Source organism: Pocillopora damicornis, chromosome 11 (assembly GCF_964200805.1).
Source record: "Pocillopora damicornis chromosome 11, jaPocDami1.2, whole genome shotgun sequence".
NCBI classification, from domain to species: domain Eukaryota; kingdom Metazoa; phylum Cnidaria; class Anthozoa; order Scleractinia; family Pocilloporidae; genus Pocillopora; species Pocillopora damicornis.
The window spans coordinates 7,312,647-7,328,856 of NC_142680.1; the positions used below are offsets into that span (position 1 = coordinate 7,312,647).

The window sequence follows — 16,210 nt, forward strand, 5'->3', positions numbered from 1 at the left end:
AATTACAGAACGTTAGTTAAAAACTCTTCCGCGAACCGAATCGGAAAAGAATTTTTAAGTCATACACTGTTGGCATGAGAAAATATGATTAGCTTCGGACTTAAACTTTTCGTTTTGTCAAAAAAAATCCTTTTTTAGTTTTGATAACAGGCCCCGTCGGTTGTGATTCGCGTAAAAAAAAAACTTGTGAAACAAAACATAAACTTTTGTAAACTTTAATTTTTCGCTAAAATTGAAGTACATTGTAATAGCAGTATAGATGGAGTTCTAAAAAACGCTCACAAGAAAGTGAGTACTTCAAATGATCAACGATAACTTGAGATAGCGATGACACGATAAAAGTATACCATCCAATTTATTAGTGCTCTTCGACAGGCCTCTTGCATCCTTCACAAATAACTCGAAGTCGTTTGTACAATCTTTGCTTTTTGAAAATAACTTCTTTCCACACACCAATTTTAAGACTTTGCCGCTTCCATCTTAGTTACAGAGGGAAAAATGGCGAGAAAAGTTGTCTCAAATACTCGATCCATTGTTGTTTTCCGACGTATTTTTCTGCTTCTTTTCTTTCACGATTCTTGAGCGGAAAATCGACGCAGGCGCATACCAGTGGTTTCCTGCATCAAACTGAAATTTACAGAACATGCGCAACAAAATTCCCCTCTGCTGCTCGGTTGTCGACGCTTAAAATTCTACGTTTCTGATCAGACTGCCGGGCACGGCCTCGAGTAAACTAAATGCCCGGCAGTTAGAAATATTCACCAAAATAACATCTGCGATTCTTTAGAAGTTTCTCTCTGTTGAAATTCTGTGAAAATTTGTGACTTCCGTGCAATTAGTCTCTCTGGGACAGTGCCCAGCTGCGCTGCACATTTAGCCGCAGAGTTGGTTCTTCGAAACAACAGCGAGACAACAGCACTAGGCATCCCACATTCCCGATTCGAAACGCGTTGCAGCTGTAAAGGGAAAACTGAATTTTAAAATTTTAGCCACCTTGGGCCATTCTCTTGATGTCAATATTGCGTAAAAATGTTGTTTAACAGAAGTTTTTGTTTGACAGTTTTCAGACTTTTCAACACAACGCTACACAATCATCTAGTAAAATACGGTTCAAGTAAGATGAGTCTAAAGCGCAGGTCGCCTCCAAATCTCGGGCCATTCTCTTGATGTCAATATGCTTGACGTGCTTTTTTTTATCTTCTTTTTCATTTTTTTTTAGGGCGAATCTACGGGCTACGGGAGGCAATCACTGGGGCAGTTTGAGCCAATGAATTCCCATCATCTTGCTCGTAACCGTTAATATAGAATGGAACATTTCCACTTTTTTTCTGTTATGAGACTGGGGTATTCTAACTGATTTGAACAAAAACCTGCAAAAAGACTTTTGGTACTCCACTTCACGGAGGAAGGGTAATATTAATTTGTTCCGACAACGTCTTCTCCTTTAGCGAATAAAAATGACTGCCATTTGAGTCTTAAATTATCATACTCCAGAAGATCTCTACTGCAAAAAGTGCGAGATCGAAGAAACAAACAAACAAACAAAAACAAAAAACAAGATAAATGTTATAGCTAGTGAACGACTGAAAATGGATTTGTGGTCTTTGCAGATGCCAAACATTGTAGCATTTTCTCACGGTTTTAAGTCCACCCCAATAAAGCGACATTTCAATATATTGTCGCTCAACATGGTTTTGGCCTGTTGTGAGGATTCTGTCCAAATACACATTTATTAGGGTAATCAAGAATTTGTTTGAAAATTAAAACTGTATCTTCTGCCACATTCAGGAACACATTAAACTGCCCTTGTTCTGGAAGTACTGATTGTTTTAGAAAATGGTGTTTTCCTTGTGCAATGTACTTTTTGGAACAATACCAACCTTGGTATAGAGAAATAGTACAGTCTCGACTTCTAGCTCATTCGCTGCACTCATTCGTGAGCTATCGAGTTTAACACTTGAAGAGAAATTCCATATCTAAACGAGCCCATGTTTTATTCTCTATTTATCACAAGCGGGGCAAAATTACTCAATGCTGATTGACTGAAACAGAGGGCATTTTTCCTTTACAACGGGGGACTTTTGGTAATCGTAACGTTTGAAAACACGCCTGAAATTAATCCTGAATTACCCTCGGGTCATACATGTAAAAAACAAGTCTTGATACCAAGAACACCTTACACAAAAAGCGTAGGCAAAATGGAGAACAAGTGATTTTGACGACGTTGAATTCTAGTGAAAGTACGCTGACAATTTGCAATGCAACGTATTATAATTAGGCTTGCAAATAATCTTTGGATGATTCCTTCAAAGAGATTGTGTGACATTTTTATGAATTCCCTAAGAATGATGTGCTACCTGTGAATACTAATGTGGAACCAACAGACTGCAGCCCTGTTGTGGCTGCTTTTACTCTGCGCCAGTTCACACTATGAAACTATGCAGGTAGGCCGTTTCTCACGCTTCGTTTCCCCAACTTCAAAGGAATCAAACATGACCGTTCAAAATGGAAGATTTTTAAACCTTTCACAAGACAGATGTCACGCCTCTTTCTACGGTTTCTTAACCCTACTTCATATGAATCATACGTAGCCTTTCAACGTGAAGCATTTTTAATCATCTCTCAAGACTGTTTGAATCTTAAGATGTCAGGCCTCTTTCATGCTTTCATTCCTTTACTTCAAATGAATCAAACCTACAAATCACAGCCTTTAAACGGGAAGTATTTTTAAATCCTCTCATAAGACAGTCTCAATCTTCAGATGGGCACAAAGAAGATGATTACCACCTCACGTGCTCAGAAAGAGCGGATGGAAGGCAGGAAAAGAGAGATCTTTCGATCACTGAAAAGGTTTACGATTTAACAAGTCTTATCTTTAAATCTTTCATTTTCTTTCGCTATTTGCAGTTTTATTGCAGTTTCCAAAAAACTAATTTTGAACTGAGGGCTATAAAACATAGAACTTGTCTTTTTTGAATGACAATAACTTCTTACGAAATAATTTTTTATCCGGAGCCTTAACGACTGATGATTTATCAGTTTATGTTATTTTACTACAAGGAGGTCAGGTGGATACTGCCTCATCGCTTGCCTGCTTTTGACAAGGTCTGAACCACGGATGTAAAACGAAACAAGTATGTTTTATTAATTATCGTGCGTTTTATTTTTATATTTCTTGAGACGAACTTGCAAGGAAGATAGGAGGACTGTTTTGTTATTGTTTAGTGGTTAATTCGTTTGTTAGTCCACGTTTTCCTTACTTCACTGTCGTTTCGATCATTTCATCATTCATTAATTTACTTACTTACCTATTTACTTTGTAGGCGTTAAGGCGCTATATCAATATACGTCTATTACCTTTTTTTGCCAGGGAACTCATTTCTTCATTTTTTGCTGTTCGTACATTTACAAATAATTGGTCAGAAGAATAATAGATGACGGCCGTGACACAATACAGAAGAAACTATTTTTAGAGTAAGAGAATATCACGTCAAACAAATGATGATGTTTTGGAGAAATCAAACATGTCTGTTTATTTGTTTCATTTAGATAACACGAGGAATATCGGGTCACATTGAGCCATTTCTGACAACAGATGAGACGCGGTACAATGAACTCGCGAATAGTGTGGATTTTAAAACGGTTGGTAACACAACTGGGTGTGGTGACGAGAAAACAAAAACAAATTAGTTAAATAAAAAAAGCGCTCGTTGATACCTTGGGGATTAAGAGTGCCGATTTGAAAGACAAATTTTTGTTCTAGAGTTTTGCGGCTTTCCGAACTCCCTAGACGTAGAGAAAGGTCGCAAACTGCCATATGCTGCTTAAAATGGTTAGGGAGATTAAAGAGTGAAATTAGTGGTGGTTGCGAAAAGATAGTACCAGTCTCTGAGTCGTTTTAAAGTAATTTCAAGTTTTTAAGAATGATATATTTAACTGCGTGGTTGTGTGAGGGTGAAACGTGAGAGTGAATGGAATGCGATCAGTATTTTCCTTCTGAGCCGTTTGTAGTACTGACTGTCAATCAATTGTGAGCGCGTTCAATGAAAACAGATTAACCATTAGTCAGTCAGGTACCCTTAGTCACGTCAATCTCTTGTAACGGCACCAAAAGCTTGTTTGTCCGCCCCGGTGACTCAACACAACAACCTTTGATAGTTTGGCAATAGGAGCTTTTGGCATACACCACAGATGATGGCGAGAGGGTTAAAATCCTCAAATTGCTTCTTTTATTTTTCTGTATTTACACTTCCACTCGCAAGTAAGTCTGACGGCTTCCATTTTTTATTTTAACGTGTTAAAGCGAATATCTGAATTGTTACAATTTCCAATTTCTGAAAGAGCAGCGAATTTATTTCCAACTATTCATAACAACTTAACGGGGAAGTTGAACAGAGAAACTAAAACGGAAAGACTTCGGATTTATAAAATAATTTACCTACAAAGCCTCGCTATGTTGGTGAATTCACACATTCATCCGGAAAGCAACGTGACCTTTAGGACTTCACGCATTTACATTTCTAAATACCGCAACTGAAAAACCTTTTCAAGAAAAATAACGTCAAAGACATTCACTCAACTGACTTTAAGCTCCACATTTTCGAATTCAAAGTGGAGACGTTCTTACTTGCGTATTCATACAAAGGATTAAAGCTGTGCTCCTATCATCCGTATGTCCTCTAAGAAATTGATCCGGTGACAATATTAGGGAGTTTAAGAAACGACGACGGCGATGCCGTGGACAACGTCGGTTAAAAAGTGAAGCTTTATTTTACTTACGAATCTCGCGATACTCTAAAGCCATTTAGTTGGTTTTTCACTGTCAAATCTATCTCGAAACTGAATAAGGAACACGGCGTTAAATTAGAAATAGAAATTTAAAAAATTAGCCATCGTCGTTCACGTTCTCTAGACAACGCAAAGCTGATTTAGTGATTTCAGGTTGTAATTTTGCAGAGGACGCAGAGAAATATATGACGCACGTGCACAGCCATTGTTCTGCTTATTAAACCTTTTGTTTAGTGACGTTCCCGTTGCCATTGCAGTTGTGGTTTTCTTAGGGCCTCTTCATATGAGCCCGGTAACCGGGCTGGCCCGGTTACCGGGACGAATTTGGTCGTCTGTTCACATGGGAAATTTCAGCCCGGTTACCGGGATGAAAAAGAGTCGAAAAGGGCGCGAAACGTGGACTGAGGCCCTGGGAACGAGTTTGAGCATGCGTAGTTGAAAAATTTTCATCCCGGTAACCGGGCTGGAGTGTTCATATGGGAAAATATTTCATCCTGGTTACCGAGATCTCGGTTTCTACAACCGAGATCTCGGTAACCGGGCTGGCCCGCCTTCTCATATGAACACATCGAAATTTTTACAAAGGAAATAGGAGTGAGGCGAGATCTCGGTAACCGGGCTAGCCCGGTCAACCGGGCTCATATGAAGAGGCCCTAAAACTCTCTATTATATAGGAATGCGAATACCCTACGTCAGTTACGTGCCCCAGCACGAATGAATTGCCAAGATAATCGCCGAAGGTTTTCATTTTGAATTTAGAAAATTTATAAAAAGATCGTAAAGTTTCCTGATTCACCCATAGTTCTAATTCAATTGAATAAGTAGACCTTTGATAAAATGATCAGAGAGTTTGTCTTTGGAGTATCAGCGCCTCTTCAAAGGCATGGAAATTGTCACACAAAAGCACGAGTTGTAGGTGTAACGCGAGCGTGAAAGAATACACACGCAAGAAGGGCGCTCGTTTTATTATTATTATTATCGTTGTCATTGTTATTATCATTATTTTATGATTATTACTCTTATTGATAATTGTAGGTGCTATGTCTAAGCATAGGGTAAAATATGGACTGGACCATTGGACCCTTGGACTATTTTTTTGGACTATTTTTTTAGATCATTTTTTTGGACCACTTTTTGGACCATTTATTGTTTCCTTTTTTTGGACCATTTTTTTTTTTAGACCATTTTATCGGGGGGCACACTATTAGTACTCAGGGAAGGGTGGGATAAAGTTTATCAGTACTAAGGGAGGGGTGAGAGCCAGACTGTTGTTACTCAGGAAGGGGTGAAAGACGAACTATTAGTACGCAAGGAACAATGGGAAGTGGTTGTATATGTAAACGCACTGATTGATGAAGTTTTCACTGGATCATTCAAATTGTTTGAACGGTTCTTCGACTTACTATTTTTATGTAAAAAATTTTTTTAGCTGGGCTGTTACCCTGGGCTGTTCTTTTGTCATGCGAATGCGAAACTGCCACCTAAACACTGGACTTCAATTGTCATTGAATATATGGCCAATTCTCGTCTTTGATCCTCCTCTGATGAGTCATGCGTGTGCCTTTTAAACACGAAGGCGCGCTATAAAAGGAGAGGTGCCTTAGGTACCTCTGGATCATTTGTCAATCAACCGTGTTTAAGTCGACTTGCTCCAATGCTAAATGACACTCACCGCTTATCACGAACCATCTTTTAGTTGCTTTACGTTTCCCTTTGTGTGGACAGTATATCATTACTAAATTTATCTCATCCTCTCGTAACTGATTTTATCAGACGAACGACAGAGATTACGGAATTTCTGGTCCTTAGCCCTTAACTTAGCAGCATAGAATTTACATGCGCTATTTTAACATTTGCACCTTTACTATAACAACAATGTTGGCACAATCGTGCAGAGCAATCTACTCTCTTTTCATGTCACACATTCCACTTCGTACATTGATGATTAAAACAGCATAGCTGCAACATTGGATAATTTGTTAAATGAAAGGTTTGCCTTTTATGGCTTACTGCCGCAATTTGTCTGTCATATAACCAATGCATTGTATCATTAAAATCATTAATTTGCAGAATTACCCTTTTTCGAAAATTACAGATTTCTAATTCACAATTGAAGTATTTCCCTTTCGCAAATTACCGATTTGAGTTTATCTCACAAATGACATTTTTTCATTTGTATCGTTTCTCAAGTTACAGTAAGCCCTCTCGGAGACAATGACAAAGCGACTTCGATGTTTTGCAATGACTCGAGAGAAAACGAAATCTTTTTCCAATTTCTGAAACAGTCAGTGATGTGTCAGCTCCCTGCAGGCCAAATCAAAATATTATGCAAAAATTAGGAAAAAAAAACCGAATCGTACAAATATAGTTCAAGTGTGTGAGCTGTGAGGAAATGGGCAACGATAAGTTTTCTGTCTACACCTTTTATATCACCTTTTGCTGTATTTGCTTTGTTGTCGATAAACAATTATTGACACATTATTAATAAACGATAAGAATGTCATTTCCCCTATGTACTTTAAAGACCTAGCTCTTTTTGCATTTGATTTCAATCGGCTACATCGAGGAAGTCTTTGTTTCCTAAATATTGCATCTTGGAAGTGAGCGGAGCTGCTATACATTTCTATATTTCAGTTCTTCCTATTCCGTATGCACAGATGGAGGAAATTTCTCATAATGTTCGACAAGCCGAATCTTTCGCAAGAAGTTACCATTCACGAGTAGCGCTATAAATATCAGTTTCGACAGCACTTGACCTTATAATAACAAAACGTGAGCAAGAATCTTTTCCTCCAAATAGTATCACTTCAGCCGTCAATATTAATGCATACTACTGAACACTCGTTCAAGAGAGAAAAAGATAGAAAAACGGAAGAGTGGGCGTGCTCCACGAAAACTCCCGCGCGATAGCAAAACTCTTAACTCGTGCACTCTGTTCGTAACTTTGGGAATAGTCATTTTCTTTAAACAATAAATAGAAAATGAGTTATCTTCATGGAACGAGTAGTGATCGAAAATCATCGAACATAAAGTCAATACGGCATTGAAATTATTTGAATAGCAGACCATTCGATTTGTCCGGCCAAGACTCATACAACCAGTCAATTGTTTCATTGGGCTTGCACGGTAAACATTGATCTTCCGATTTGCAGAGGATTTTCATTTATCTAACAGGTAAGACTGTTTATATTGATAAATAACCGAGAGTGAGGTCCTTAAGGAAAAATCTCAAATCGAGGCCTTGCGATGTTAACTCAGCGATAGCGGGGTCATTACGGTGAAGCCTCAGTTTTGGGAGTTTCCTGCTACAACGAATAAACGGTCGAGGTTAATAAGTCGTTTGTTACGTGGATAATGAAAAAACGTTTCTGAAGAAAGAGAAAATCAATTCAAACCAAGGGTCAAACTGCTTAAGTGAAATAAGTAAACTGTGGCGTTTTCCAGCTAAAAATAGGAAACAAAATTCTCGACAAAAACAAAACAAAACAAAAATTATTTACATTCGAGACAAAAACGTCCATCTTCCAAACCTCACTGTAAAAAAGAATTGGTTAATGGCATTTCAATGGCATCGTTTTACAAACCTTTTACCTTTTTTTTCGTTTGATACAAGCTTGTGTATATTTTTTATTGTTTCCTTCGTCCTCCTCGGCACTATCTAGGAGGAAGTTTAACACAGTAGCTTCGCTGTTCTCCTGAAATTTTAGCTGCAGCGAATAGAATTGACTCTCCTTTGGTGTTAATAGGCCTTCATCGTTTTCTCTGGTTGAATTTTCAGAAGAAGAGAGCCTAATTTTGTTCTTCCTAATTTGTACAATAATCGATCACCTGCCATTACGGCAGCGTAATGCCCTGCTCTGCTCCCGCCAATAAACCACAGTTAACCAATCAACTTCACTTTATCAGCAGTCATAATGCAGCAAATCTGACCAGCAAGAAGGGTTTAACCCCTACAGCATATCACATCAGTGCACAGCGTCTAGTTAACAGGTGCATTCAAATATTAAAAACCTCATTTACTTTCATTTTCTCCTTTTTCAGATTCCAACGAAAAGATTCACGATTTCGCACTTCTGCAATATGTGTTTGATGATGATGAACACGAAGTTAAAGTTAAACTACTAAACTAAGAGTATTACCGCATCTCGCATACCACAATTGAGCGGTTAAAAGAGCTCAATAAATCCGACCCTCCCTCCATTGAATTAAAGGGAACAATTTCAGACTTTAGAAACGCAGCTGGCCATGCCAGAAATATACAACAGATTAAGAACATTAAAAAAACCATGGAAGAGCTACCTAGGGATCCTCTACTCGGGCTAATAAACATGCTGAAACAAGGAAACAGACACAAAGAAAACGCCTTCGTCCGTAAAGTAGAGACATCGTCAGATCCTTGTGATGCCCTGACCACAGAACAGCAACTTAAGGACGTGGAAAGATTTTGTAAAAATCCGAGCCAGTTCAGTAGTTTAGGAAAGGGTCCTACTTTCAGTTTTACGACTCTAACCACATACAAGCATCTCCTACTCTCCGAATCAAAGAAGACGAGAATCCAGTCCGGACTGGACCAACCCTCATTCACCACAAAAAGGAACCATCCAGTTATGACGAGCTTTCGTCTACCATGATAAAGCTAAATGGAAAAACCCAAAATGTGCGAGTGTATGGTACCGACGGATAAAAGGCATTGAGTGAGGGTTTCGGTAGACCTCTCCCTTATACCCGACATTTGCTCTGTGACCTGCATATAAAAGAAAATATAATGTCAAAAATGAAAGAACTTGGAATACAGGGAAAACCATCAGAAGTCATTCTAAGTGACATCTTCGGAAGAGAGATTGGTTGTAGAAGGGTTCCTGGTCCTCTAGACTCGGAAAGCCACGCCCAGTTCGTGATCAATCTGGAAAAAATTAAGGAAGAGTGGCTTTCCTCACACCCACTCTCAGAGCGCTTTCTTCTTACTTTTGTTAGTATAAAGTGGAAATTATAAGGCAAATGATGACAGCTGAATTGCGATCCATGGCTGGTCTTGGTTGGCCCTCAGGTGTATACGATCAAAACGGAAATGAATGCATGAACTTGGTTCTACAACGAGAGAAACAACTCACAGGGTAAATTAAGTTTTCTATTCCCGAATTTGCAAGGCTGCTGCAAACGGTGGTCAAATGACAGGAAAAGAGGAGGATCTAACATTTGTTGGGCTCGGAGAGCTGAAAATGGATAAAAACTACGTGGAAGAGGGAATGAAGGAGTCCTTCTATTACAGGAAGACAAAAGCGCAACAAGAAGCCGCACTTTAAAAAAAATGTCATAATCTGCCAGTAACGACAGTTGACGTTATTCCTATCGACCTGGAACACACAAATGTCACCGCTGAGTTTGCCTCTAGAAAATACTGCCATTATGCGGGTTCCCTTCAGTATTCTAGCACGTATGTACCAACGTGCATCGATGATTTTGGCGCGCAATGAAGAAAATATTCATCCCGATCCTGGAAGAGGGGACAATTTGCCACGTTATGTGGCAAACGAGGCAATTGATGCTCCATCATATGCAGTTTGCAGGAAACGTTCCGTGCGACATGGAACATATTATTTGTGCAGCGCCACTTGCATCGATTTTAAAGCTTATGACATTTGTGCTCATACTTTAGCTGTGGCTGAAATGGATTGTTCATTGACTGAGTTAATTCATTGTTACAAGGCAACGAAGCAAAGACCTCCCAATGTGGATGCCTTGATTCAAATGAACCTTCCTTCTGGGCGTGGTTCAAAAAAGACCAAGGCAAAACAAAGAAGGAAAGGTGCTACAAATTAAAAAAAAAAGGGAAGTTGTGGAGAGTTATACTGACACCTCTCCAACTGACCATTCAGCATCGAATCTGGTGTCGACTTAAGTAAGATCTCCAGGTAACAGAGGCACAAAGAGAGAAGCAGAGAAGACAACAACACAAAAAGATACCGAAGGACCTCAGGTATGTACATATTGTGAGAATCATTCACAGTTAAGGTAGTATGTAACGCGTGATTCTTTTACCTCGGTTTTAACTCGGTGTAAGGTTTCAATTTTTTTGTGCGATTATGCGGCCAACCGTTCGATTTTTTAGATAGACTATTATCGTGGTAAAGTCCCGCTAAAAATTAACTCTGTCTAAGTCGTTCTATTTCACTGACTTGTGAGCTAATTGGGTTCAACGAAATAAACAAAACTCTATCAAATAAAGCTTTTGGTAATATTGCGCGGCAAGTTGGAAAAAAAAGTACTCCTAATCAGAGAACCTTTCATTTGTAGAAATGACCTGCGAGACGTGAGGTTTATTAAGATGTAGCATCTGGCGAGACTGTCGGCTCGTTGCAAATCATACTGGTTCCCATGAAGCCACCGACTAATCTTGGCTGTTAACTAGAACGCCACTTTCACTCATATGTTTCATTCTATCTGCAGAATAAAAGCCCTAAGACATCAATGTCGACAGTTCAAGAAGGTAGTTCCAGTTGAGCCTTCTTAAAAGGTGCAGCCCTCTAGTGAGAAGGTGTAAGGGTGTAAGGGTGTCTTGAAACTGAGACGTGGTGAAGGCTTTTTTATTCCCAACCTACCAGAAGATCTCGTCATAATATCAAGCTCAAGACCGGCCTACTGGCAGAATGGAGAGCAAAAGACTGGACAATTAGGAAACGTATACTTTCATTGCAAGGTTGAGTGCGTCCCAAAACTGCAGCCCCAATTTATTTCCTCCCCGGTGATAATTCCGAAGGCCGTTAAGCGTGAATTATTCGAGGTTCATCGAAATCATATACAGAAAAGGCCAGCTCTCTAGAGTAAAAATGGGAAAAACAGAGCCAAACTCAGGAAATGATAACTCTTACCGGCATTTATTAATATGCAACATTTACTGTTTTGTTTGATAACACGCAAACACAACGAAAGGTGATATAACAGGTGTAGACAGAAAAGTTATCGTTGCCCATTTCCACCGCAGCACACACACTTTAACTCTATTTGTGCAATTCGGTTTTTTTCTATTTTTGCATAATATTTTGATTTGGCCTGCAGTTAGCAGACACTTATCAACTCTGACTGTTTCAGAAATTGGAAAGTTTTCTCTCGAGTCTTTGCGAAATATCGAAGTCGTTTTGTCATTGTCTCTGAGAGGGCTTACTGTAATTTGCGAACCGAACAAAATGAAAAAGTGTTATTTATGAGATTAACTCAAATCGAAAATTATCCAGCGCTGAAGCTGTGCTGTGCGAAGTGAATTGAGTGACATGACACTCAAGCGTGTGTTCATTGTATCTAAATTCGCATGACCAAAACATGAAGAAACGCCGCGGCCCAGCGCAAAAATTTGGACGTACAAAAAGTCAGTCGAAAAACCGATTAAAATAATTTGTATGATCGAGTAAGAGCTACATTAACCAGTAGCGTTTACCATTGCAACCACATCCCACTCCTCCATGCGTAGTAATAGTTTCTCACTCTCTCTCTCTCTCTCTCTCTCTCTCTCTCTCTCTCTCTCTCTCTCTCTCTCTCTCTCTCTCTCTCTCTCTCTCTCTCTCTCTCTCTCTCCCCCCAGAGGAAAAGTAAGGCATATCTGTAAAAATTTCTCTCTTTCGCTCAGTACTTCCTAAATATAAAGTGGTAACGTCTGAAACTTACCAGAAGGAAGTCTGCCAGTGGGCACCTTATCCTTGCAAAGCCCCGAAATTCACAATCAAAACTGAAATTTTTCAGCCAATTATTAGTGGCAAAGAGGGTGCAAAAGTGCCTTACGTGGTGGTAAGCACTTTATTAAAAGCTTTTTAGCCCATTTTATTAACACATTGTAGCTATTGGGTTGCCATAACGATGCCATATGATTCTCTCGACTACCACTGCACTTTAAATTTGAGATACTGCAGCTCAAAAAAATCTGACTTGTTTCCGTATGACTTTTCATATCAATGAATAGAATCACGATACGCAAAATCCCCGTTTTTTATACAGCGACTTTCAAATAAAAATTGTGCCTCCTTGATTGAATCAATCTTCACAAAACTTTGACACAAGTTAAAGTAGATATCAAGAAATTCAACAAAGAAAACAGAAAGTTCATTGAAATTTTCCTTATTTTTTTGTGTAGATTTGAAGTTAACCATGTCTCAAAAACGTCAACGTTACAAAAGTTCCTGGTTTGCCATATGTTCCAGCAAGGGTTTTCTACACAATTTCTTAACAGATAACAATCATTAATACAATCAAATTAAACATTAGCCTGACAGCAATAACTGACCTCAATTCCAGGTTTGTCCTTTAAAACAAAAAGGAGTTAGACCTGTTAGACTCACAATATAAGAAAGTCTTCTTCGAAATACAATATCAAACATTGTTTTACGCAAATGGTTTCTTGCCTTGTACTCTTTTTATCGTTTACCTTTTAGATATTAGAAGTGGCGTTGAAGAGCATAGCAACGAGAAAAAGTTGACCCGGAATACAAAATTACGCTCTTTTGCAGTACTCTGCACCACTAAAACACATTTATCCCTTTGGATCTTTTTTATCCGGGGTTGATAATGTTTCAATTATCCTTTTCTATAGTAAGGTATTCAATGCTTTTATAAATGAGTGTTTTAAATTACAGAGGCAAGGGATAGGTCATTCGCGCGCTGGCAGACCGTTAATGCTCGAATTAGCGCCCAGCTTCAAATAAGTGCCCCGCTTCGAATTAGCGCCCCTTCTAAGGCTCAAAAGTTGTAATAAGCGCCCCCCCCCTTCCCCCGAGAAAAAATGAGTTTCGGCACTCGGTACGATATACGAGACGCATTGTTAAATAGTATAAACAGTAATGTCCTTTCAAAGTCGCACGGGTTTGCTTCTCATTTCCTTGATAGAAATATCCAAGACAAAATGAGTTTCGGTACTCAAAAAGTAGTTTTTTATAAAGTTTTTGAATTTTTATGTAGCAGTTTGTTTTTAAATAGAAAAACAGATAATGTCATTTTGAGGCTAAAAATTGATAAACGAAATTAGCGCTCCCCTCCAAATAAGCGCCCCCCTTCGAATTAGCGCCCCTCTCTCACGTTAGAAAATTAAACAAGCACCGCGGGCGCTTATTTGAACATTTCAACAAAACTACGGCAATCCATTTTTCCTCGCTTCATGAAAAAAGCCACTCCTATGTATTGTATGTGTACTTTTTCCTCATTTAATACAAAACCTATCGCTTGTAATAACGATGATAAAAGAATACATCTAGACGCCTACGTGAAAACGCGGGAACGGTAAGCTCGCGAGAACGCTGGAATTAATGTAGTTTAGAGGCAAGAGAAAATAAGGTGCTCCCTACTTTCGGTTGAGGATAGCATTTTCTACTTGTGTAGCTCGTGGCTACTTTAAGGAGCGTTTACCGAGCAGTGTACGAATATTGACAGTCTGTCCAATGGACACGGGTCAAAGAGAATGGAGGGTTTCAAAACCGTGCTTAAAAAATCGAAATTAAACGAAACAAATCAAGTATCTGTAATCATGTGACCCATACCTACTTGTTTAGTTTTGGTTGTTGTTGCTCTTTTTGTTTGGTCTACTCAGTCAGATACGTCGTTTTAATTTCGAGTGTTTAAATTCCGCAATTTTTTTAATCGTGTGGGTATTTCACTACTGAGGAACCAGGAGAAGGAGAAGGTAATAACAAACAAAGTAACAAAGGAGAAGGTAATAGCGCTGAGGGAAAAGGTAGCAAGATGGTCTACTTCATTTCGTCGTAGCGGCGCGAAACGACATTGGGAGAAGATGGAGGAGGATTTGCATGCACTCATTTCACCGGGGCAGATAAAAGAGTTCGAAAGAAGTAAGGCCGCCAGAGATGCAATCTGTCTATTAGGAAAATTGTCAGGCGCGCACAACATAGACATATCACAGGGTCAGTACACCTTGCTTAGAGACTTTTTGATTGTCGAAATTTCAATCGACAACGCAAACAGATCTGGAGCTTTAGCCAACATGAAAATGGGAGAGTTAAAAAAAATTAAAACAGAGGGAGATGACAGTGTGATCCTTGTAAAAGACCATAAGACATTGTACAGCCATGGACATGCCCGAATTGTTTTGAGCCAGAAACTATGTCGGTGGTTACAAATCTTTGTCACAGAAGTTTGCTCCCGTGTTTCAGGCGCTACAAATGACAATGATCATCATGTATTTCTGTCTTGGAATGGGGAAAGTCTGGTCTCAAGCCAAATAAGCAAGGCGATGAAATCCGTTTGGAAAAAAGCGGACATTGGTGGTACCATACATACAACCATACTGCGAAAGTCAGCAGTGTCAGGAGTACACTGCACAACCGATAGTAGTGAGACCCACAGTGATTTAGCTGATTTAATGGCTCATGATGTGGCTACTGCTAGGCATTATTACAAGCTAAACGAGAAGTCGAAATCTTCCGTTAAGGCCTCAAGACAACTGAGATGTGTCATGCGTGGAGAGAAACAACAGAAGGAAAGTGATCCTGAAGGAATCTCAGTTGTCCCGTCTCCAGAGGAGTGCCAGTCAAAAACGTCAAAGGTCTCATGGTCTCCTGCAAAAGAAAATTTGGTTCGAGCCGTTTTTCAAGAATAAATTTCCCAACAATCTGTCTCCTTAGAGATTGTCAGGTCAAAAATATCAAGTCATCCAGAGCTCCAGAATGAGAGTCCTAAACGGGTGTTAGACAAAGTTCGTTCACAGTGGCGGTACGAACAAGAGACTGCAACAGAGCCTTTAGATCTCCCCTCTGAACAAGAGACACTGGAACAGCGAGTCCAGAGAACCCTGGAGGACCAAGCCGACACCAGTGACATCATTCCTCCAACTGTGACAAGCAGCGTGAAAAATGTATTTACTTCAACTGAACTGGAAAAGTAAGGAACACTTTCAAGGAAATGATTGTGACATCTGCCCCAATCTCGAAACCACGTATTAAAGAGACTCTTGAGAAAGAAAGCTGAGGGAGGGATATGTTAGAGAAAGTCTCAGTGGACACTGTAGTGAATCGAATTAAATATGAAAGACATGTTCACAGGAGTCTTAAGAAGATCTAGGTCTAGCTGAGGATACTTGTAAATGTCCCTCACAGGGTTTTTAACAGTGCAGACTTTATGTTTTTTTTTTGTGAAGTTTCATGCAACAGGGCTAAAGATGCTATTGGCCGATTAACCATTTTTGCAGTTTTTAACTCCCTTTAAAGGGCGGTTTACATGGAACGAGCTTGTCACATGCGACAAGCTTACGACAGGCCTACAACACGCCGCCTAAGTGACTTGCAGGTTGGTGCATGACACAATTCGTGTCGTAGGCCTGTCGTAAGCTTGTCGCATGCAACAAAGTCGTACCGTGTTACAAATCGCCCGTTCTGTGGAGAAATTTTGAGTGCAAAGACCTTTCATTGAGATTCTTGGCTTTTTTTGG

The 16,210-nt window shown here is 39.4% G+C and overlaps 1 protein-coding gene and 1 pseudogene across 2 annotated transcripts in view; both read left to right on the top strand.

Moving 5' to 3' along the window:
- The first annotated feature begins 4,073 nt into the window (after nucleotides 1-4,073).
- The window catches only part of LOC113673223 (uncharacterized), a 49,410-nt gene continuing 37,273 nt past the window's right edge, over nucleotides 4,074-16,210 (top strand). Inside the window, exon 1 of one of the 2 annotated variants that reach the window (XM_089187528.1) lies at nucleotides 4,074-4,261. In XM_089187528.1, coding sequence (XP_089043654.1) covers nucleotides 4,192-4,261 — 70 coding nt within the window. In that variant the 5' untranslated portion in view covers nucleotides 4,074-4,191. Of the gene's footprint in view, nucleotides 4,262-11,238; nucleotides 11,276-16,210 lie in introns of those variants that run through there. The other variant, XM_089187529.1, reaches the window with a different exon arrangement.
- LOC113668229 (uncharacterized) lies at nucleotides 13,955-15,916 on the top strand (annotated as a pseudogene).